The 25,753-nt window shown below is 35.8% G+C and overlaps 2 protein-coding genes across 5 annotated transcripts; one reads left to right on the plus strand and one right to left on the minus strand.

Moving 5' to 3' along the window:
- Nucleotides 1-856: 856 nt before the first annotated feature.
- Fer1 (48 related 1) lies at nucleotides 857-4,680 on the plus strand. Of its 2 annotated transcripts, none has more exons than XM_083088183.1 (3): nucleotides 857-2,630; nucleotides 2,926-3,248; nucleotides 4,211-4,680. In XM_083088183.1, exons 1-3 carry the CDS (start codon nucleotides 2,353-2,355, stop codon nucleotides 4,348-4,350), a joined length of 741 nt encoding a protein of 246 aa, XP_082944309.1. In that variant the 5' UTR covers nucleotides 857-2,352; the 3' UTR covers nucleotides 4,351-4,680. The 2 variants fall into 2 exon arrangements, with proteins under 2 accessions (XP_082944309.1, XP_082944310.1); XM_083088184.1 differs by having other exon boundaries at nucleotides 2,926-3,245.
- On the minus strand, nucleotides 2,271-25,630 carry Alh (coiled coil domain containing protein Alhambra). 3 transcript variants are annotated; one of them, XR_014436581.1, is made up of 15 exons: nucleotides 25,009-25,630; nucleotides 24,862-24,941; nucleotides 24,584-24,748; nucleotides 24,286-24,483; nucleotides 23,528-24,211; nucleotides 21,708-22,042; nucleotides 20,013-20,456; nucleotides 19,745-19,928; nucleotides 19,441-19,639; nucleotides 18,983-19,135; nucleotides 18,632-18,896; nucleotides 18,420-18,548; nucleotides 18,181-18,333; nucleotides 3,076-3,270; nucleotides 2,271-2,720 (listed from the first exon to the last, which is right to left on the minus strand). XR_014436581.1 is itself a non-coding variant. In XM_083088182.1 (14 exons), the coding sequence occupies exons 1-13, from the start codon at nucleotides 25,115-25,117 to the stop codon at nucleotides 18,183-18,185; spliced, it is 3,096 nt and encodes a 1,031-aa protein (XP_082944308.1). In that variant the 5' UTR covers nucleotides 25,118-25,630; the 3' UTR covers nucleotides 2,826-3,270; nucleotides 18,181-18,182. The 3 variants fall into 3 exon arrangements, 2 of the variants coding, with proteins under 2 accessions (XP_082944308.1, XP_082944307.1); XM_083088182.1 differs by lacking the exon at nucleotides 2,271-2,720 and having other exon boundaries at nucleotides 2,826-3,270; XM_083088181.1 differs by lacking the exons at nucleotides 2,271-2,720; nucleotides 3,076-3,270 and adding an exon at nucleotides 14,984-17,470.
- Nucleotides 25,631-25,753: the final 123 nt, after the last annotated feature.

A 25,753-nucleotide genomic window follows, 5' to 3' on the forward strand; every position in this document is an offset into this window, starting at 1 on the left:
TGACCACTGTGTTTTTCATTAAATTAATCTAGTTTCGATATATAGCTTTTGAAATACCATTAGAACTATTATATTGTTCGAATAGATTTTTTTGATAATTTTCACAAGTTTGAAAGTTATGTTGAAATGGTACAAGGAGACTTTGTAAAAAAATTTGCTTTCGGAATATTTATATTTACTTAGCTCGATTAACTTACTGTCTAAGAAGTCGCTACGGAAAGAACGTAAAGAAATGTAAAGTTTCTCAAAGTTTTTTTATATGCTATATTTATAACCGATTTTACTGGCTCTCGATGAAGGTGTTCACACACAAGTATACATATGCTTAGAAAAATTATACTCGTCATATTTCCGGAGATATTTTTAATTAAATTTTAAACATTTCGCATTTTTTATACATCTTTACTTTTAGATAAACTTAATTAATGAGAGAAATATAATTTTATCATAATCCCGCGATTTCGTTAAGTATTCAATTTTGGATCTTTGAACACATTTACCCCAAAATAATACTACTTTAATTAAACGGATATATGCGTAGTTTTCTTCCAGAGCTGGATTCGATTTTCAACTTTTGACAAGTAGGTTTTTAGCTTCGTGCATCTCTTTATTTTTGAGGAAACATCCGCTTCGATTGGTCGCCGGCCACGATTTCACGTTCCATGACGATATCTAGAAACGAGAACGACAGCGGTTCCTTATCAGATCGATGAAGAGGCGGCGCCGCTACCCCAGCAACCAAGGGGTAGGCAGGCTCTGCCAGCGAAGCGTTCAACGAATGGGGTTGTAGCTGGGCTTTCAACCCCGGCATGGCTTCCGCTTTGCCGCTTTTCGATTTTAGTGCAACGAGAGACCACCTGAGCGACCGGAACACGATAGGTGGTCTGTCGACAAGAAGCTGCGAAAGGTCTTGACTTTCTTGGCGAAATCTCGAAACAACCTGAAGAATATTTAAAGACTGTTTAAAGTTGCGCGATAGTGTTCTCCGAAAGAATGATAAACACACAGTTGCGACGCTTGAATAATTCATGCAACGAATGGAGAAATATTTAAGTTATCAATGCAAATGCGATTAAAAAATTTTGAGAAGATAATCTACGGAATATTTCAAGATTCTTTAAATTCTTACATACAGTGGTGTTTCGCAGAAGATTTATAGGCAATCATTGTGACAGTTTGCAAATCTACAAACATTTAGAACATCGAGTGAAATTGAAATGAAATCAGATAATATGAGATAGGTCTCAAGAATATTTAAAACCTCATACAAGTTTTCTCAGTTAATTGAATTTTGAAGAATTACAAACAATGCATAATCCATTTAAATAATAAATAAATCTGATCTGAATAACAATCGGTGCAATTGTAAAGTGCAATCTAAAAACTGAAGAATGAGATTCTGAACAAATATTCGAAGATTAAACAAATTATATAATAAAAAGAATAGCCAAACAAGCAGTAATAATAATTAAAGGCTAATGTTTCGACATTTTAATTGAAAAAGGTTTAAAAAATTCTAAAAAATCTCGCATAACATGATATTTTAATAAAAAAATAAATAAAGCTATTCGCGATCTATCAAAATTAACAATAAATTAATTACTAAAGTAATGTAAGATTCTGAACTCACTAAAATAGTACAAATTGATGCATTCAATAACCGCTATCAAAGTGCGACTGGAATGTGCAAATAAGCGAATGAAAAGATCTGTGAGAAAAATCTTATTAACATACGAGGAAATAAAAATATATAGAAACACAATAAAAAATTGTTCTTAAAGAAACATTATCGAGAGCATCTGCGAAGAAATGTCTGCGATCTACAATTGGCGGAATAATGCAATCCCGAATTTGTTTATCTCGACGTCGTAAGTGGCATCGTCACGGCTAGATGCGAGCTAAGGCATTTCGAACAACCGATTAACAAGTGTTACGGCAAATCTCGACACGTGCCCGGAGCGGTTCACCAAGGCACGTGTCGTTGTGTTTAGAAATATTACCCTGCACGCGCCTAGAGCTCGACACGTGTCGATCCTATCTCTCGATCCTCGAGACGTGATCGAGTGCTCGTAGGTGCGCTTCGTAAATAATATGTAATTATCAAGAGGATCTAGAATCCAGTTACAATTATTCAGTCATTAAATCCAAAATGCTTAACGCGAGGAATTAAATAACGTGAGACATCAGTTTCACTTACGTCTAGTCAAACAACCTAGTCATATCACTTTTGCTCTGGACTTTACGATAAATTAAAATCATATTGTAATTAATACAATTGTAAGATTCGCAATATTAAGTATTAAATTTGAGTGATCATCGGTGAATATCATCATCATCATCATCATCATCATCATGTATTCGATGGACAATCTCGAGCGGGACATGATGAATCGGCAGTACATATACGAGGCGCACAGCTTCCTGGGGAATCCGGCGATCCCTACGTTGCCGCCGCATTGTGGAGTGCCAACGACGGCGACGCTTCCGGCTGTCATCCCGTCGCAGCTGCCGTCGTCTCACCATCCCTCCGGTAGCACCGGCAGCACCAGTGGTAGTGAACACTACCTGTACGACGAGAACAGCAGCGACGAGAGCGTCTACAGCAGCGATCAGGAGAATCACGCGAGGGAGTGAGTATCCTGGAAGTGCCTCGCGGAAGATGTTTCCTCTCCGAGTTATCCTCTTGAAATTTTCGACGACTCCAGAAGAGCGAATTTTTCCTGAAATTTTTGAATTTTAAATTTTAATCTAAAGAAATTTCAATCTAATGAAATTCGCTTTGAGATTCATCTCGTTTAGCTTAGCCACTTCTGATCTTATCAGAAAATATATTTAAAATAGTATCTTCCTGTTTTGAATATCAGATATTAGATGTAATTGTTAATTGTAGGATTAGAAATAGAACACGTGCACCATTTTTCGCAGACGAAGTCGAGGTAATCGGCGCAGCGGAGCATCGGGAAAATGTCCGAGACAGGTGCAGGTACAGCAGCGGCAAGCGGCGAATATGAGGGAGCGAAGGCGCATGCAAAATATAAACGATGCTTTCGAGGGCCTGAGGGCCCATATACCAACTTTGCCATACGAGAAGAGGCTATCGAAGGTCGACACGCTGAAGCTGGCGATCGGTTACATCAACTTCCTCAACGAGCTCGTGCGGACGGACAAGGGTAACGATCCGCTGACGGGCAGTAGCGGTCTCTCGAGATGTTCTAGCCGAGACGATTCTAAGAAGATCATAGTTCGTGGTGAGGCCAATTCCGATTACATCTGTAACGTGATTAAGATCAATGCCATAGGTCGTTTTGTTTGTCGCTTCAATTCATAAAGATGTTAAATAAAATCTTTACATTTAAATTTTTCTTCAAATTTTTGATATAAAACAATAATATATAAAAGTATTAATAATTATTAATATTCTAATAAATAATGAGTATTAATATTATATTAAAAGTATTAATATTCTATCTTAATCTGTTTATATTGTAAAAAGTTTCATTCACGTAATCTTTGATGAAATTGATAATAAAATTTTTTTTAAATAACCGATTTTTTGACAATTTGAAAAATTGAGTCGTAAATAATCAAAATGTTTTAATGTTGTTTTTTGAAATCTACAATATAACATCATATATCATATAGTTTACAATTCAAATTTTACAACGTGATGCACAATCCGACCTCGCTGACATTTCGCCCGTGATTCGATTTTGATTACATTTCCACGTGAGATTTAATTTAATGCACAATATGTCGCACTTCACGCTATTTCGATATTATATGTGCACAACATATTAACATCGGACCGGCTACTTCCGCCTCGGAATCACATAGGTCGATTTATCATAATTATCCATCTACCCTTTATTTCAAGACAGGTGTCCCCGATAGATACAGGGTGCGTCGCGGTAAATTATTGTCCAGAGAAATTGAGAGATTATCAAAAATTTTTAAAGCCCCTAAACTATCCATTATTTATGTTTCCTGCTTTTTCACAAGTTACAGAGTGATATTCCTTTTTCTGATATTTTTAAATTTTATAACATAATTTTCAAACTCTCATATATTCGAGGATACTAATACTTTCTTTTTCAAAGTGATAATCATATATCTTTCACAAAAATAAATTAAAATAAAAATATGTGTCGGTCTTTTTCTGACAATTTTAATAAAGTTAATTTTTATCGCGAACTCTGCTACTTATTTTCAGGATGCGGTGGAAATCCGTTTATCTCGCATTCGCTCTCGTGGTCGAGAAAATCGGACATCTCGCCGAATGGCACGATGTACGCGAAAGTTTGGACGCCGGAGGATCCGCGAACGTCCAAAAGCGGGACGCCTTTCGAATAGACGGAGCATTCGAGAAAAAATGTATGACTTTACTCGTAAGATTCTCTTATACAAGGGAAGAAAGGATCGGATACGTCATTCGCAATGAACAAGGACGTTCCTCATCTCGCGTGTTATTTAGTGTCTAAGAAGAAGCGTTTCTAGTCACTGACCCTTGTGAGAGAGATTTGTATTTTTCATCTAATCTTATTTTCGAATCTTTATGATTCTTTAAGTAAATATAATTGCTAATAATTATATTAATATTTATTTATTTCTCGCGATTTCATCAAAAAAGCGATTTTGTTATAACAAATCAAATAATTATTGCAAAATACACACGTCACAAGGGAAAAAATATTTTGTTTGCAAATAAAAATAACATTCATTTTTTTTATAGATAAATGCAATCTAAATATCTCTTTAAAAGAAGTGAATTTTAACTTTTTTAAACAAATAGTATAATTGATCTTCCCGATTTAGATTTTATTTCTAAAAAGAAAATAAATCGCGTTTATTTTGCAATAGCCAATTCAGTTTCCATATTTTTCATCTTTTGTACCATTAAATTTATACATCTGTATATCTATGAAATATTTTTACGAGCGTTCAGCAGGACGTGATTTGTAAATAGAAATGATCAAAATAGAATTAAAAGATAAGTACATCGTTTATACATCATTATCGCGATAGAATAATAGAGATGATGTGCGGCGAGCATCATCATCACCATTGTGAATAACAAAGCCAAATAAAAGTAGTTCTGAAAATTTGTCTATCATCTATTTCGCAAACCTTTAAAAAGTGCAATTGATATGAAATAAAATTCGTGTTTTTTCTAACAGATTAGAAATCGATGTATAGATAAACCTTCAGGGATAGAATTTTCTGACAGTAAAAACATTGCAAACTCTAAAAATTCTTTTGCTTGTTAAATTAAGTCAAAAGTTTATGTTTAAATAAGATATTATCACCTATTTCTTTGTAATTATCCAAGTATTATAATTAAAAGTCGGGCGAGATAAATTTGGAAGATCTGCCATCATTTACAAGGTATCTTTCAAACTCATCAAATTTCGCATTTCAAGAACAACGTTCTCGACAACAGTTTTGCATTAAAAGAGGGTAGTGGCAAGATGGCCGAAACCGCCGAAGAGTTGATAACTGAAACACCCTAAAAGTACTTCTTGTGCTTCGCGTGGGGGTGGATCCGGAGAGAGAGAGAAAGAGATATGGCAAGGAGAGAAAAAGAGCAGGAAACGGAGGGACATACGGTAGGCGGTACGTCGATATTGCGGCGTCGCGACGCTCTGCAACTCAGCAGGGATAATGGCGTCGACGGCTGCGAGTCTTCTCACGATCCTCCGTTTTTCCTCCTCGTCATTGCGACGACGGGGGCCGAAGCGCGTCTCGAGTCCTCCTTCTCGCTCTCATCGCGTTCCAGTTGCCGGCGCGGCTCGAACGCTTCATTATCGCACGTCATTATCGTCATTAACAACTTCAAAGCCGCAAACACACAGTGCGAAAGATAAGAAACTTCAATCTCTCTTGCGTATTGCGTTATTACGCGCTCGCACGCATCGGGAAATCGTTTGATTACGCTTCGCGATTTGCAATTACGTCTATGAAAACGTCTTAATTATTATTTTACAATCTTTTAATCAAATATATAAATATAATCACATATGTCTCTTTGTAAATTCAACGATTTTATGAAAAGCTCTTTTATATTTATTTATTTATTTTATAAAAAGCTCTTTTATATGATGTTTTTTAGAAAGACTCTAGACTCTTTTTATAGAAAGAAAATTACTTAATTACAAATAAACTATAAAATTAATTAAATTTACAAAGAAACCATAAAATACGTCGTTAAGTAAATATCTAAATAATTATATGTTATATCGGATAAATGAATATTTGAATGAAAACTTTAATAAAAGTGTTTTAATAAAAATGGGAAAACACATATATAGCCGAGTTTTAACCCGAAATTCGGAGTTATCAGTCAATCAAACCCAGATAAAATATAATACGTGAAATGTATTCACTTGGAGTGCACGACCCGCAGCACGGTGGGCCACTATCAGCTGTGAAAACAGCGTTGTTTATAGACACCGCAGTACAATGAGGTGTAATTGAATCCATATTCTACGGGGTGTGCCCGGTGAACCCGAACTCTCCCCCATGTCCAAGGGGCTAGTGGAACCACTCCTCCCTCCTCTTTCCCGTTCAATTGCTGCCTCCGGGGTGGCTGTATTTAACGGTTCGGGAAATCGAGGGTGGCTGTCGATTTGTGGACAATTAGGGACGATTTCGTGGCACCGGGGGGTCCAAAAGGGACAAGAGAGCGCAAGTCGCCTAACCCCGATCGATTCGCAATCTCCCTCGTGTCTGATAAGACGCGTCTTCTGCTCGATAAGTGCATGATCTTCGATTCAATTCGCTGAATTTTAAAAGAAAAATCCGAAATAGCCATAAATAATTTCTATTTTTAACTAAGAAATTTGATGAAACTTGAATATTTGTTTAATAAACTTATTTTTTCTATTTAACATCTTATTTATAGATCACAAGATTGTGATATTTAATTTTATATTAACCAAATTTTTAAGCTTCTATGAAAAAAGCTTAATATTCAAAGATAAATATAATATAAAAAATATAATTAAAAAATATAGATATTAATAATTTTTCTCACAAAGACAAAGAATTGGCTAATGTCTTCCTGGAATCTGAATTGAAAGAAAGAACTTGTACTGGATTTGAGATATAATTTTTTTGACAGCAGATTTCATTGATAATAACGATCCTAGATAAAGAATTAATAGTAATGATAATATACAATAGTACTAAAAAGATAACGTATCAAAGATATTCTTATCAGACATTTTCGATAGAAAATATGAGTTGATTTATGCAGTCAAATGACCGAGAGTTTATCTAGGTTGACGCAGGTGTGTCGATACACACCTGCCCTTATCGTTTGCATACTTGATCAAAAGAGATCACAATTTTTCTAATAATTTATCCTAGCTAATATACGAATCAAGTAAATAAGAAATATCTAATATATAATATATTATATGCTAATAAATATATAACATATTAATCCAAGCGACACAATTTATAATCGATTCTTAAATTATATGCAATACGTCAAAGAAATCACGAGATATTTCTCGGTAAAAATAATGTTTTCTACAATTTTATTCTTTAACAATTACTTGTCAAAATGTAAAAAAAATCTATAAAAAATAAATTTATGATTTATTCGCGACGATCGAAATAATAGATAATTTAATCCGGAAAGAAGCGGTTATCGGGAGGCGCGAAAGTTCGGTGCTCCGCATTGAACCTAATCTGCTCTAACGTCACGGTACGATGATCCCGTGAAAATTAGCAAACCATAGAATCCGGTCCCCGTTCATAGAGAGACTACGCATTAGGAGTACCCTCTTGTCGCAAGGGGGGGCACTTGTGTTGATCCTCGCAGCTGGAGTGACACACAAATAAAGTATTAATTCTCGATTCTCATGTCGCAATAATGGTACCCGACATCCGTGCGTTACAACGTAACACGGAGATGTAATAGCGCCCGAATGAAGATATAATACTCAACTCCCCTCTCTACTCGCGACATTCCGACTACGTTACGCGTATTTTTTTAGGAGATTTTTTGACTCAATATTTTAAATAATTTTATTTTTATAATTCTTTTAAAAATTAATATACTAAAAATAAAATTTTGTACCTAACTTTAATTTTTATAAAAACATTAGATATGCGCTCTTATGTCAGTCGCGATTGAATATGAAAAAATCGACATATATCAGAAATATAAGAATCTTTGGATGAAATCAATTAAAAAGCGTTACATGATTTAAATGCAAATCTAACAAAAATTGAATTTGTATTTATTCGAGATTCATATCATATCATATCGTCTCTTTCAAATTTATTTCGATGAAAAGATAATTTTGATTTGCGTTTGACATTATTTGAAATTTACGCGATATCGAGTGAAAACGAGAAGTATAGAACTTGTTAAATGCACCCCTTTCGAACAGTATCGGAATAGACTCGAGAGACTGGGAGTGATGCAGAGCTAAGTCGAAGAGAGCATTCATCCACCCCGCAGCTCGACTTACCCTCTGGGGGGCGGTTAAAATTGGGGCACGCAAATACCTAGGCAGCTGCACCCTTCGAATGATTGCTAGATGTCCATCCCAAAATATATCTACCCCTGAAGTCTCTCGAGTTCGCTTTCGCGCTTGCATCGGTTTCAATGTGCCCCCTTCTTCCCACTCTGCGAGCTTTATTATATTCCAATTATTTCCTCGCACCTCCAATTTAAGCTCGATCATAAATACATCTCCACCATTGTGACGTACTTTTGAGCAAAAAAAGAATACAATCATAAGATACACGTATTAAAAAAAGAAAAAGAATTATAGTGATTTTAAAAAATCAAAATTTTGACATATCTATAAAATATAATAAATAGAAAATATACGAGTATTTATAAATACTTTGAAAATATTAAATAATTATACATAGAAATTGCATAGAAATTAACAAAAGAAATTAATTGCATATAAATTATAAAGATTACATCACGCGCTCACTTTTTTCTTTTTTATAGTTTACGATATTCATTTTTATTATAATATATCATCTAATATTTCTGATAATTGTTCTAACGATTATTTAGCATGCATAATAATTAGAAAAGAAATTAATATCCGATTTTCAACATCCTCGAAAACCTCTCGATTCTCGCAACCGATATAATCGCGCGCGCTCCGTGCAAATTCAGCTTCATCTCGATAAGAATCTAAAATCTACCGTTAAATCCAGCGTGAAAATTCACAGTAACCTTCTGAAAGAAATCCTATCAGTTTATATTTTACATAGGACAGCGTTGCGGACGCATCTAATGCTGTAACAATAGATACTCTATCGATTTGCTACGAGGGAGATTATGTGCGCAAATATATGTATCATATCATTGTTAAAATTTACCATGGAATTGTTATAAATGCAAAAATATCTAAAAGTGAAAAATTAAAATTATTTTTTGTGCTAAAAAAATCTAAATTTGAGAGACAAAAAAAAAGAAGAAGAGAGCAATTCATGCTTATTATATATAATTAACTATACTACAGATAAAAGATGCCATGTTTAATACGGTTTTTCCTTTCGCCAATATTTTTATCCTTCTAATATTTTCAATTAAATTAAAAATTATTTCTCATATATATATTAAAGAAATTATTAAGATCTTAGTCGAAGTCTTTGACTCTCTCTCTTCTCTTTTTTTATGAATGAATGAATAAGCTAAATCTGTGATATATAGATTAATATAATTCCCGATTACGTGACATATAATTTTCGCGATTCGATCGGAAATGACAACAATTCCGATCCCGACTTTCTCTCTTTGCTCTTCGACAAGAAACCCGTCTTCGGCATTATCTGCGATATACAGACTGCTCACATGCTTTCGTATAATATTGATTCGTCGGAGACGAGGTCGCAGGTGAGACTTCCCACGATCGTTGGCCGCACAGAGAACGAGCAAGCGAGAAAGAGAGAGAGAGAGAGAAACATCACCGCGGAATTGTCCGCATGGTCTTCGGATTGCCGTGCTCGTGTGCACGAGGAAGTCGTGAAAGTTTCACGTTTTCCTCGACGGAAGAACAGTAATTCCTGAATCGAGATCGTTCTAAAACATAATGAGTAACTTTCTGTATATGTGGTACATCTTTTTTTGTTCATTTAAATCGACGTATTCCATTAAGATATTCTAGCTTGATGTTTCATAAGTTTGTACCATAATGCTCTAATGCTGTCGTAAAATCCGCGACACATACACATTCACATACAAAATAACATTTATATAACGCAATTTCAGTGCCAAGTAATTTCTGTATCTCTATATATTTTAAACAATTTTATATAAAAAAACCGCAATGTATTTGTTAAATAATTACTAATTATTAACGACGAGTTTGATGGAAAAATATATTAGATTTATGCGACAAAGAGAAATATGTAAAAAAAGCACAAAATATTATATACTAATTAATATCAATAATTTTGTAAATATATATATATGTATTATATTAATTATATATTGTCAATTTGTGTTGGAAAAAAAAGATTCACAGAAATCGCGCATAAAACAAAGAAATTTGCGGGAAGATTGCCCGAAGCAGGATTTGTATCTCGGGCGACTTGTATCACATAGAATCATTTCGTCTTCTTTTATTGTATGCACAATTACATTACAAAATCGTATCGCTTAGCGTTTACATTCCTCGCTCGAATTATCTGTACAGGAGGAACAAGATTTCTGAAACGAGTGAAAATGGCATGTTCGTTATACAAGTCCATAATTTATAAAATTTATTTCATGTACAAAGATACAAATTATCTTATTAATCTTTTAATTATCGAATTTATCTTTTCGATTCGTCATATCGTCCGTCTATCAGAGAAGTGGTCCTCATTGTTGACGATTATTTACATCACCTTTTGCGTCGCGAGCGCAATAAGAAAAGAATAATCAGCCTTTTTTCACGTTAGAATATTCCGTTTCTCTTTCTATATCTCGTTTGAAAACACTTATGACATTGAATACGCTGCATTTCGCTTTATCTCGATTAAATTATGATTCGCGCACGTGTACATAAAATTCAAAAGTCATCTTCAATTTCTCTTCCTGCACACAATGAATCCGCATTTGTTCGCATGCAAGAAAAAAAGAAGAACTCCAAGATTTACAATCTTCGAAGAGCACGACACACTCTATTTATAGTATAAGCTAGCAATTGAAAGTACAATGGCATGTAATTGCGATGCGAGTATCGAGAGATCGCTCGAGATCATGTCCTTCACATGCATAATTATGGAAATCGCAAGTATCTATTTTTACAATAACAAGAAACTGCGGTAAAATCGGATGTAAATTTGACATGCAAAGATCCGAGATGCAACGTGGAAAAACATGATAAAAAAACAAGTTGTTTCTTCTATCTCGGTTCAAATTATATAATTTTTGACAAGTAGAAATATCTGTATCGAACCTCATGATTTGATCTGATAAATTTACAAAAAAAGATTACAAATGCAAATACTTTATTATACTGCTATTTTATTGTTCAACTTATGTATCAATCTTGTCGATAGAGAACAGTGATAAAAAATTTAGAATGTCTCTCTCATTTTTTCTCCTCTTTCTAATTACAAATCGATTCCATGATAAGCACCGATATCTACATCGCTAAATGCGAATGACACGTAATAAAACTAATCTAAACGCATAATTGATTTGTTACATCGGTTCTCGCGTATACACAATTATATACAAAATATGTAAATCGTTCACAATAGATTTTTATAAATGGAAAATTAACAGGACAAACAAACTCTAACAACTCGTAGGAGGAACTGGGAAAATGGTTTTCTTTTTTAAGCTTCACGAGAACACGAAAAAATTTAAGAAAATATCGTAGGAAAGTGTGACAATTTATTTGGTAAAAGTGTCCATTACATGAGATTTAATCGCATCGCTCTTAGTGAGATAAGATCTTACCTATGAAAGTAAAACACGCACGATCGTTAACATCGATGTGACCGCCAATGATGTGAAATCTTTACGCAATCTTCTCCACGTCGTCGGAGAAGGCTTTGGATGCGAAACGAAAATTACTTAATTAATGTTCTCGGTCGCGAGAGCCCGATTCTCGGATGATTAGGAACACAATTGTTTTCTTTGTACCTCTGATACCTGGAGGTTGAACACAGAAACGCAGACAATCGAACTTTCTTTTTTTTTTTTTCGTCTCTTGCACCTGACAGAAATGACGCGACATGACGATAAGTAACTGACCGAGAAGCAAATGATGGGCAGTTATAGCTGAAGAGGGAAAAAAAGCTTCACCGACTCTCTCTCATTCATACGCACATGCACGCAACATACACGCATGACGACGACGACGATGACGACGATAACTCTTATCCAAGTCAATGACTAAATAGATGTGCAAATAGCCTTTTCTTGCGTCGCGATATCGCACCGAGTTTTTTTTTCTACGTTCTACGCGTACGCTTTGACATAAGCCGTCTAAGGGATTCAAGAAGTTTAATGATTCGATTGAAAAAATTTGGCACAATTAGCTGTGAAAAAATATCATCGTACTGTTCTCTCTGTAACTTCGTTTTTTTTTCTTCTCTTTTTGTCTCTGCTAGGATATCGTGTACAACTGTTATTTCACACTGCATTTAATTCCTGTAATATCGCCTCGCGCGTATCGTATATAATATCACCTAACAATACAGTCGATATTACTATACTGATAATGCATAAAATACTCTTCAGTAGTATAAACGCGATGTTTCGTGTCTCCACATTACGCGTTTTTTTCTATCTTTTTTTTGTTTTTCTTTCTTTTTATTGTTAGAAATCCTAGCGAACTTCCGACAAGGTCGTCAATCATGAAATTCACCAAATCAGTACGAGCAATACGCAGTTTGGAATCCGATACTGTTCATCGTACATTCTTAAAGAGCTACGAACAATTTTTTAGGACAAATTAGATTTTCATATAAATTATGAATGAGAGAAACTTGATTTAAGTTTTTAATGCTCTAATTTAAAATACTTTGAATTTAAGTACTTAAATGAGAATTTTAAATGTATCCAACAAAAATAAAAAGACGCTTTGAATCGATTACAAATTTTAAAAAATGAATTTTGTCCCGTTCATGCAGTCATGTCTCTTGTGATAAATCTATGTTTAAAGCGTTACAATATTTAAAAAAGAAATAGCAGTGTTATACAGGGTTTAGCAAAAGTGTGGAAACCCCTTAATATTTCGAAAAATACGCATTTAAAAAAAAAATGTTTCATACAAAAGTTATAGGGTTTTATGTAGCGCATTACACAGCAACATTATTATGACCTCGAATAGCGTTGTCAAGGTTACGTGAAGGTCACCTCCAACTTTTTAAATGGGACACCCTATATGCTTTTGCATATTCTTGTAGCTTATCTCGAGAGCTTTCCAAAACACTATAATTAAGTTAGTTTTCATTAAGTACTTTCCGAGTTATGAGGCTTGAAATCATTTCTTAATTTTACATAAACCATAAAATATCTAGTAAAATATTCATTTTTCGATTATCTTACCTTAATACTTTTATGTACAAAATAATGAGAGAAATCAATTGGTGTAAAGAAAAAACATAGTTGTTTTTAAGAAAAAATATGTAATTTGCAATTAACAATTCCATATTTTTTCTTAAAAACAACTGTATGTTTTCTTTACACCAATTGATTTCTCTCATTATTTTGTACATAAAAGTATTAAGGTAAGATAATCGAAAAATGAATATTTTACTAGATATTTTATGGTTTATGTAAAATTAAGAAATGATTTCAAGCCTCATAACTCGGAAAGTACTTAATGAAAACTAACTTAATTATAGTGTTTTGGAAAGCTCTCGAGATAAGCTACAAGAATATGCAAAAGCATATAGGGTGTCCCATTTAAAAAGTTGGAGGTGACCTTCACGTAACCTTGACAACGCTATTCGAGGTCATAATAATGTTGCTGTGTAATGCGCTACATAAAACTCTATAACTTTTGTATGAAACATTTTTTTTTTAAATGCGTATTTTTCGAAATATTAAGGGGTTTCCACACTTTTGCTAAACCCTGTATAATCGTGACTCTTAAGAATGCACGATAATTCGACAACTGTATTATATCCATATCGTACTCCCGCGGCACAATCGACGTACACAAGGAAAACTCGGCAGAATTTTGCGTAATAAACTGATTCTCCCTGAGTGGTGATAAGCTATTCTGTAGGTTTGGTGTTTTCATGTCTACCTCCCGTATCCCCATTTATCGTCTCGAATATTATACAATATTACTTTTTTTATCGTACAGTTTAAGCCTAGATTCCTTAATTAGTTTTCTCTTTCGCTTAAAAATCCCGCGTTTCTAATTTCTAATCGGACTTACAAATTTAGTCAAGAGTACAATCGGTTCCCTTATTTATCTTATTATCCCTTAACCACCCCTTTAACGCGTTCGGGCTGATGCGAGCTAATACTTTTACGTAAAATACATTATACTTAATATTTTTTTCTGTAAAAGGAAGAAGGAAAAAATGTGATATCTCGTGGTCTTTCGATTTAGGACACATCGTATCGATTACGATAATAATAAAGAACACAATGCGGCAAAATGTCAGTCGATCCCTAATTCTTTAAAATTTTCTCTCGCGGGCAGTTTTTCTGGTGCTGTTCAATTGGCAAACGATACAGCATGATCACTCAAAGGTGGTTTAGGGAAAATTTCTGTTTTGTACGATAAATTCGAATATACGTATGTGTATATCATAGTTCGTTCAACTAGTTTCTTTGCGAGGCTGAAAATTCTCGTACTATGCTCATAACCACGGTGCAAAAATAAAGTGTCAGCATAAAACATATTACTCTGCGAGTGTGTGAACCTCTTTCATTTTTGTTTGATGTCTGCAAATGTTGTGACATGTTCCGATTTTACAATTTAGACGACACGAGGACATGTTTTCCCATGTGAGGGAATAATTGTCGGGCCAATCACGTAGCGGATGATTCTTATCAATATCTTTTTTTTTCCTTTTTTTTACAACTGCGTCGCTTTACATTGCATGTCATTTTGCGATTCTGCATATTTATTACATGTTTACATTACAAATTTCCTTGTCGATTTATCAAAACGTGCTACTTTATGTTATATACCGTAGCCTTTGAGCGAAATACCTTACATATTCTCTTACAAAGTCTTATTTTCTAAAATCGTTCTCTATTGTACCGTCCAGTACTTTTGATTTTTGCGATTTGCACGCACATGACATTGCTCGCTCTCAGAAATTATAGACGATGGCGTGAGTACAAAAATGTAATGCTATCTTCACAAAACGAAGCACAAAACGGATTAATTTCAATTTCGATATACAAGCATATACACTGTTTTTAAGCAATTATAGTTCATCTTTCATACAATCATTTCTCATACTTTACAGGATTACTTTACAGCCGAATGTCCATATAGCGATGCGTCGTATTGTGATCTTGTCTATTGTATGAATTAAAACCATGTAATCATAAAATGATGTTCTTGTTAGCTCTTCACTTTTCCATTTACATTTGCCGCTATTAGAGCAAAAAAATGAGTGAAAAACAGAACGCATATTTTTACTCTAATTCCATGCATATGTTGTTACAAGAAAAAATGCAAATCGAGGGAAGACTTTATAATAAGAATAGTGTTTGGTCCCGACGATTTCACAATACGGGCAGTCGACTGTACTCGCGCGTATTGCGATCAATACATACACATATACATATATAAAATGTGTATCGCAAGTATTCACAAGTTTTTTCATTATCAAGATTTGTGCCGTGATTCGATCTTATTACTCATTACATCTTCAAATAAATTTTAATCATAATTTCTTGGCAAAATCTAGCTAGAAAAAAATGAAAAAGTAATTTATTTTTTCATTATAAAATAAAATAAAATTCTTTGCTGCATGCATTTATTTCAGAATATTGCAATTGTAATTATCTCTATACACAAATTGACATATAGAATAAACTCAAAATATTTAATATTTCACAATGATCAGATTTTAATATATAAATTTTTATATAATTGCTATATAAACTGTGAAAACTTAAAATATATTTTATATATGTTAAAAATATCAATAATATGATTGATCGCAGTTATTGCCATTAAAATGCAATCAAATAATTATTAACTTAATAATTATTATTGGAATATTGTGTTTCTAATCCATGGATCAAACAATGGCACAACACTTCTGTTTCCTTGTCATTTTTTCCAAAATTTATGCAACAATGCTGGTGAGAAATAATAGGTTTGTTCTTTTTAGTTGAACTTCCTAGTCCTGCACTGGGACTGCAATAGCGAGTTCACAGAAAATTCTGCTAGTGCACGAGTACAACGAGGAATAAAAAGGTTCAGTGCAGTATTAACATGTCACATCAAAATATGAGAAATATAAATAATCTATAAGTAGCAGAATTACCAAATGAAGAAAGATTTTTTTGTAATAAAATTTATTTTATTACAAATTTATATAAAAATTAATTTTAATAAATTTATTAATTATAATTTAATTAAATTAATTAATAATTATTAATTATAATTAAAATTTTTTTTTTAAATTTCTCTGTTAAGTAATAATTTTATTTATATTCCTTATATCAATTTATATGACTGTATATGTTTTCTTTTTCGCAACTAATGCGTTATTAATTAAAGGTTAACTACTGTTTAAATACATTGCCATATTGAACTGCACTGCTAAAAAGAAGCAGCATCTGACATCACTTCTGCTAAAAAGAACGTTTCAGTGTATACTTCTTAAACTAGTGCAACCAGTTCAGCTAAAAAGAACAAACCTGATATCAATTAAATCCATTGGATTGAGATTTGAATGAAAATGGGATGAGAAAACAAATGAAATGTTAAAAGAAACGATCATGCGTTCGCTAGAGAATGTCGAATTGCGATCAACCTACTTCACAGCTCTTGTTGGCGAAAGGCAGTGCTCGTCTTGTACATTTGAATATTCTCTGTTTTTCTTTACGCATAAGATTAGAATATACATTAAATATTAGCTTTGAAATAGGTTGCACTCAATATCATCATTGTCGTATAATACACGCGCTGCGACACATCTCAATGGTGGTACGCTAAAAATTGGGAAGCTGTATTATAAGTAAAGCACATCAGCTTTAAAGTTACGAAATATAATATGGTGTGTATAATAACCGAGTTATGCAATCGGCAAACGTATCGAAATTGATCGATGATTTGGTTTCTTTTTTCATTCCAAAATTACGTGCTTTTCAAATTTTACATTTTTTTATATTAATTTTTCGAAAAATTTCATGTACGTATCCTTTTATCGCACCACCAGAAATACACGCAGTTTTACCGTCATTAGAGAATGTACACTTACTGTATTATTGCTATTTAACGCGATAGATTAACTTACAGTCTAAGATTTGTACATCTGTGGATTTGCTGTTCACATATGATGATGCCTACAAAGAGAGATAAAGAATATGTCTCAAACGTGTATACCTAACCGTGATTAAAGAAATTTTAATTAAGTAAAATTTCTATTATAATTAAGTTTCAATAATAATGGATTCTAATAAATGGGGAATTATCTTTCATAAAAATCTACGAGACTAATCTTCCTAACTGCTGCTTCATTTTAAGTTGCATTTTTTTTATGTCACTATAAATTCTAATTGAGCCTCCAATTGTGACAGTTGCAATGTACGTATAACTCGCATAAAACCGTGCATATAAAAGTACATGTTAAACAAAATAGTTAAGGAATAATATTAGATCTGATTCAATGAATACGTGAACACGTTACTTTTTAATGAGATCCACCATAATATCTCTATCGGATACGTGCAAAGATTGATTTTGTACAGCGCATATGTGATTGGATATAACAACTTTAGATAGATTCTCATGGAAAGATATAAAGATATACAAATGTATGTCTGTACATTGTAAACTGCAATCAACATCACTAAAGTGACGTTATCAAGTAAGAAAGTGATTACCGATAAACGTGGCATAGAAAATGTATATCAGTCAATATCTCGCGAAGAAGCGCAGTTAGGTCTCTCTTGCAATGAGATTGGCTTCTTTGACGTTCGATAACGGTATACGCGACAACGAATCTTGTTCTATTAATTAAAATATGCGGCTGCCACATTGTGTTTGTATCTACCTTCAGCTGGGTTTACCCGGTGGCCCGTGGCTGGTCGGTGAGGGTCCGTGCGGATGGAGATTGTGAACGCTGCCTACTTGATTGCCAGTGAGACTGGACATAGTAGGCTGATACATCGACGGCATGTAACTGCTCGACGACTGCGACGCCGACCTAGCGATTAATAATAAATATTATGTATAAGAAAATTATGTCTGAAATATCGAAGATAAAATGTAAAAATATTTAGTTTATTATACCTCGGCACTCCGCGTAACGGATCCGGCGTGACAGATGAATTACGCACTACACCGGAAGTATTCGCCGGTGCTGGCGATACTATGTTGCTCGGTTGACCTTGAAGGTATCCACCTCCGGCTGGACTGTGCCTATTTCATTGAAATAAAGTTGAATCTCAATGATACTAACTGACAATTATATTGATGACTCGCGAAGAGAACCAAAGCGTTACCTAATTGTTGGGCTTGGTTGCGGCGCGACCAATGATCCACGATGCTGATACTGAGAGAGAGAAGCTGCTGCAGGTGGGGAGGGATCCGGTGGCAAACCGTTTTCCAATGTCGTTGGATGACCGCTGGAACTGGAGTGAGGCATATAGGTGTTGTTCACTCGCGGTTCGCGACTCGATCTAGGTACCGGGGCCGGAGCGCCAGGCGGCACTTCCGAGTGCGAGACATTAGGATGAGATGGATTCACGGTTGGATGTATATTATTCACTGAAAATAATTAAGATACATGCTAAATGTTGTAATTCATATAAATGAAATATAAAAGATATCATGAAATGACTAATCTAACTAACCTGGATGTGAACTAGGCTGAGTTGTCAACGGAATAGCGAGTCTAGCATTCACAGCCAATAAATGGTCTCTCCTCTGCAGGAGATTATTTACATGTTCCTCTAGCCTAAGATTCTCAGCTCTCAATTGATGTAGGCAGGAAAGCAGGGATGCAACTGCAACAGATTTCATAATGTTGCTGGTTTAGTCTACTTAAATGTAGGACGCTTATTTCACATTAAATGATCAAAGCATGCATGTTAAAAATATCAAATTTAAAAAAATTATATAGTTATATATATATATATATATATATATATATATATATATAAAAAGAGAATTTTATACTACAACAAAAAAATATAATGAGAAGCGTATCATGCAGGTTTTTTTGTAGAAAATGCTTTTTAAAAAAGTACGAATTCTGTTCCTCACTAAATCCATGCAATTGTAAGAGAATTTTTCGTCATTATATACTCACTGTCAAAATGTTGGGCTTGCTCCATTAGAAATTGACTTCCCTGCTCCCATTGTCTTTCTAGGAGTTGATCTAGTGTCTGTGGAATTGTTCCACCACCCAGAGTCCCACTAGTACCGGGTGTAGGATTCGCACTATTACTGTTTGTGGAGAAAACCGAGGAAAACGAAGTAGGCGGTCCACCCGGTTGGCTAGATCGTATCTATTCATTGACACAACATCGATTATAGTGTGTAATTTACATTGTATTATATTGTTATATTATGTTATTATCTTGAATTTGATGACATAATTTTCGATCACATACAGATGCAATTACTCGACTGTGCAACTGCGGTCCAACTAAGTTTGTACTGGAGTTACTCGCTTCTGTAAAAATAGAATGGGCCTCGAGTTCCTGTGAAAGTGTATCCGACATCTTTTGCGCCATTGTTGAAGTAGGATTCAACTGATTCCCTAGCATATGTGGAGCACTGACTCCATTTTGAAATCTAATATAAAAAAAGACAAATTATTCCAATTATACATTGCATTTGTTCAATTGATAAATCCTTGGATCTGTTTGCGAATCTTACAATTTTACATTCTCTTCCTTTATTGTTGTAAGAGCGGTCGGCGTAGTCGATGCAGATGGTATAGGTGTAGATGCCGCAGCTTTCCTCTTTCGTTTACTGGTGCTACTGCTCATACTCTCCGATCCAGGACTGCTAGGCGGTGACTCCTTGACTGTCGGTCCCATAATGTTTGCAGGGCCTGTGCCACTTACACTGCTGAAGTGTCCGATGCCGGCTGTGGGGCCCTGAATTATTGTTGGGATCGAGGTCACAGGAGTCACCGTGACGGCCGGTGGAGGGGTTTGATGATTATTTCTCGCGCCCCTCTTGGACGCCACAACTGCGGTGCTGGATACAGAAGTTACGACTGACGAGGCCGTCTGCAATTGCGGCAGTGCTCCTTGACTATTGGACGAGCCGCGCTTCGGCTTGCGAGATTTCTCTTGCTTATCCAATGATTGGGAACTGAAAAGTATCGCGTTTTAAATGATTACCGTGAATTCTATGAAGAATTACAGCGTGTGAAATTGAGGTCAAATTTTTTTCAAATAAAAACTAATCACTTGATACACAAACACAACTGGTAAATACCGATTGATATTGACAACGTGAAGTAATAAATTTCTTATCAACTTCAGTTCGCCTACGGTTAAAAATGATATGAAAAAAATTTCTAAAAAACAAGACTATCGTTTTCAATAATAAAGAGTAAGGTCAACGCACACTGGGGTGAAGCATCGCGATGAGGTGGCAGTTAGAGTGTCACGTTACACCTTTTCGTCGTTCGTTGCCTTTGAGGCATCTCGCCGAAGCGAAAACAAACATAACCTTGATCTCTCTTATTCGCCACAATTCGAGATTACACGTTAACAGAGTCACGAGGGCGTTCAACAGGACCCGCCAAGTACCTCCTCCCCGCCGTCTCGTCAAAATTACGACGCGACGCGCGATTATCGTAACGCGACTATTCGCGCGATGCAATTATTATGCAGCGCGCGCCGAATGACCTCGAGTGAACTATTGTGCCCAATACATAGGTAGACTACTGTTATAAACACACTCCATTCTTCGCGGCACTCACGATCGGCGATCCAAGCTCGTGGCACTCGCCTCGTCGGCGCTTCGAGTCTCGAGGCTTTTGCGCGCGACGCGTTCGCACCCGGCCCGGACGGGACTCCCTCGGGAACGAGAAGACCGAGTCCAGCGTTCGAGAAGAGGTTAGAACCAGCCACCTTGTTTACCAGTCGCAGCCGCCATTTTGAAAACGATGCGCGACACTTGACCGAAGGCACGTACGCACCTCCGACTTCCTCGGCTGCACTTGCACTCGCACTTGCACTTCACGACACGTTATACTGCGTGCGATATATCTTTGATGCAAACGTCATGTATACATTATCGAGGATAAATTTAGTAATACACTAATGAAGTCTCTAATGAAACAATAATTATAACGATAATTACAGCAGAGCAGTTATAAAGATGCGCTTTTTTCTTCCATCTTCTTCATTTATATTCTAATTTAATTAAACGTAAATTAATTAGATAAAATCTCTTTCTTGAAAATTTTTGTAAAAAAGATACCACGTGTACTTATGTTTGTAATTATGCAGAAGATCGTACATCGATTACACTTTTAATTCAAAGCCAGTTTGCGATGGCGAAATGATTCCTCTCCCTAATTGTTCTAATCGTGCTTCGATAGCGAGAACTTACCGAGATCGTTTCGCCGGAGTTTCCTCGGCGACGAATCTCTCGGTGGTCACCATCGCGCTGGATCGCAGCTCGGTATTGGCGGCCGTGGTGATTATACTCTGCTGCAGCTGCTGGTATATCGTCGGTGCGCTCGTCACCACGCTCTGGACCGTGTTGGCGAGCGAGGTGGCGGTCAACGGCACCGAGACGACGATGCTGTTCGACGTAGTTGTCGGCGACTGAGTGACTATCGAAGACTGGGATTGTGTCACTGTCATTATCACAGGTGTCGTGGTTGCCTCTGTAGCGACCGGCGTATTCGACGATGACGACTGAATCGGGCTCTCCACTTTTGTCTGCAATCAAAGATTGTGATAAATAAAACGCTATAGACATATATTTCGATTAGTTCAGATTTCTTGTTATAAACAAGTAACTGAAATTCAAGAGAAATTCCTGAATGAAATTTTCTCAATAACTTAATCAACGAATTAATTGAATTGCTTACAGAAAAAATCTTAAGCTCAAATATAATTCACTGTCTCTAATTTAATCTTTCTCTCTCTTTCTAAAAAATTATTAATTCTTGTTAATTAATAGAATATTGCAAATAGAAAATTGCAATAGAAAATTACTGATAAATTTCTCATCGATTGAGTTAACTGAAGTTTCATTTCAATGGACGTTTCTATCAACGTTGTTTAACTTTAATCTTAGCTTAACTCATTCTTTATCTTTTTTAAAGGAACAGTTAGAAGGAGGCGAAGAATAAGTAAGCTAAGATTAAAGTTAAACGACATTAGTAGAAACAGATATAAGTGTACTAAAAACTGAAAATGAATAATGCAGTATAATCATATCTGTCACTTTGTTTTTAATCGTGTCGATTTTCTTATTAGAATCTTATTGGAATTTTCCAAATATCACATGTCAAATGTAAACAAATTTTATGTTTCTAGGTTTACATTTCTTGCAACATTTATCAGATTTTCTAAGTCTTCTCAATATCACTGATTATTTTGTATAGATATGACTAATTAAACACTTGACGAGACAAATACTTGTAATCAGAACGTTTTTTATGTATTACTGTAAAAAAATTTAGTAACATTGAAAACATTCAACACAAAAATGTAAATGTTTACTTATCTTCTTAACTAATTTAAATCTGATTTTGTAAAAAATTAATTGATTTTTATCCACTGTTTTTCTACTCATTATTCCAATATTATTTCAAAATTTTATAATATTAGTAATATTAGTATCTGAAATTTTTTAACGCAAATTTTTAACTATATTTATATTCTAGAAATATGATAGTTTAAGAAAATTGAAAAAGATCCATTTTTTAAATTAGTTTAACTATTTTTTAAACTAATTATTGTAAATCTGAGACAAAATTTACCAAAGTCCACTCTCAACCACAGCTTATAGACAATTATTCTAGATAATTATCTAGAATTATCCATATGCTGTAGTTGAAAGTTGGACTTTAGTAAATGCAAATTTAATTTTGCACATGAATATTGACACATCAAACTGATATTTAATTGATAGTTACTAGTGATTTTGAGATTCAGAATTAATGCATATGTGAATGTGTCTATATAAGATGGATAACGAAATCAGCAAGATATATAATGTACTACATTTAGTATCTTTTATTTATATGTTTCAATTGCTAGTTCAACATTCAAACTTTAATCTTGTATCAAAGTTGCCGGCAAGTTTTAAAACAATTTATTATTAAGTGACTAATACAAGAATTAAAATAAATAATTTCAATTTTTCTAAATTTAAAAATTTAAACAGTTCAAAATAATGAAAAGACTTTCTTATACCTTTTTCGATTTTTCCGGTTCCGTCGTTGTACTTAAACTCGTGGCTTCGGTGATTGTTGGCTGCACACTGTTGCTCGGGATGGTCTGCTGCACGACACTGCTAACGGCCACCACGACCGAGCCGCTAGTTTCTGAACTGGCCGACTGATTCGAGTTCTCGTTTCCTATCACGGTCGGCGTACGTGCTCCAGTCTTTCTCTTTTTGCTCGTGTGACTCGATGTCTTATTGGAAGTCGACGAATTGGATTTTCCCTGACCACCGATGCTCTTGTGCACCGCGTTCGAATTGCTACCGCTTGTTTTCAACGCGGAAGCGATTGCTGCCGTGGCAACGGTGGTGACAGCGCCTGTACCATCGTGCCCAAACACGCTCTCCGACTGTGTGACAATAGTCTCCACAAAGTTGGATGTCGTAAACTTGCTGGAACTCGTGGAATTATCTTTAGGCGTATTACGACCGCTACCACCACTCTTGTCGTCCGTTATTCCATTTATCTCTAAACTGGGACTAGCATTGGATTTACTTTTAGAATTCGCGGTGGACTTGGAACTCAAGCTCTTCCGTTTGCCGCTCGACGATTTTATCGGCGTTTCCGCCTCTTTCTCCGGCGACGAGTCCGACGAACCATTGTCGGCGGGTATCGGTTTGTACGGTGGTATCGTCTTTACGTTGCCACCCTTTTTCTGAAGATTAATCATTCATATTAGTTGGTAATCTCTTGAAAGAAAGTTAATATTCAAGAGTATAAATTACTGACCAATTTTGAATAATGATGCTGGCAATATCCGCAATATTTGACATTATCAAGATAATTGCCAGCTTCCTCACAAAGTAAGCCCAGAGCCTGTGCACATGTGACATGAAATTGCTGCCTGCAGCCTGTCTTGTTACATTGCATGCAGGCTCCCACATTTGCTCTGCTACCTCTACCTTGTTCCTCACAGATGTAGCACGTCTGAAATCATTCCATTTGTTTATTGTACATAACACGATATCAAGTTTAATGAAATATTGATTTCTTTTTCAAACTTGTAGTATCAAAATGAAACATTTACCTTGCTAAATCTTTCCGAAGGAATAAGATGCAATATAATTGGTTCCATTGTAGTCACGTTACCAAATCGAACTTCTGGGATATAAAGAGCGCACACAACATGCGCCCATCCAGCCTGATCTGTTCTCTTAAGGGCTCCATCTCGACTCGGACATAACTCACAACGCTATAGAAAAAGCACATTCCAAAATAATACAACTCGATAAAAATATTTATATCCTACCATAATAAATAAAGGAATATCGAGTATCTATTAATCTGTCATGGAAAAATACATACCACCCGTGCACTGCGTTCTTGCGACTCGCACTTCCTACAATACCAAGGTCCTGTTGGTACAGTGACAATGCCATAGCATGCTAAAAAACAACAAAATTTATATTATAAACAATCGATAGTAAAGGAGTTCTACCTCCTCACAAGTACCTTGATGTACAGCAACGGTACAGCCCTGTCCATCGCAGTACACCAGCGGATTCTCTGTCCATCCCCTCTCGTCAGAACACACGCAGCACCCTCCGAGCATCTCCTTCATGCTGTGCCCCAAGCAATTCGGAAGACGAGACTAGCATGAGGAGCTAGGCGTGGGACCGCGAGAGTTGGCTACGTGGAGCGGGCAGGCTCGTGTCGTGCACGTCGCACGATCGCATCTTGACGACGGACGCGGCGTCGAAACCGGCGACAACACCAACCTCCCCTTCTCGTCCACGTTCTCCTCCCCGATGGCGGGTCCCGCCACCAAGATTGCTTACGTATCTCTCCGAATAAAGGTTACTGGCAATGAACGTTGTCGGATGTGCGAGGGGAAGGCAGGAGAACCTTGTCCCGCGGAGTCCACGCTACCGCGAGAGGAACACGCGGGACACGTCTCGCTCTCTCTTGCGAAGGGTGAACGCGCGTCGTCCGCGAGGGGGGCGCGGGGGGCTCGCCGATGTCGCGGAAACGCACGCGCGACTCGTACTCGGGGCACGCTCGAAACGTGTTCGGACGGTTTGGTTTGTGTTATTTACGACGGCGCTCTATTTGTTTCGTTGGGAGGCCATCTTATTTTTTGCCTGTCGCGCGCGAGCCGCGCACGCGCGTCGCCGCCGAAGGGCGCGTACGCAAGTCGCGGGCGCCTCGAGACGCGATTGGCCGAGCGACTGTCACTGGGCGTCCACCCTGCGGCCGC

The sequence above is a fragment of the Camponotus vicinus genome, unplaced genomic scaffold (genome assembly GCF_025532165.1).
Source record: "Camponotus vicinus isolate PSW18456_S1 unplaced genomic scaffold, iyCamVici1.0 SCAF_14, whole genome shotgun sequence".
Classification (NCBI taxonomy): domain Eukaryota; kingdom Metazoa; phylum Arthropoda; class Insecta; order Hymenoptera; family Formicidae; genus Camponotus; species Camponotus vicinus.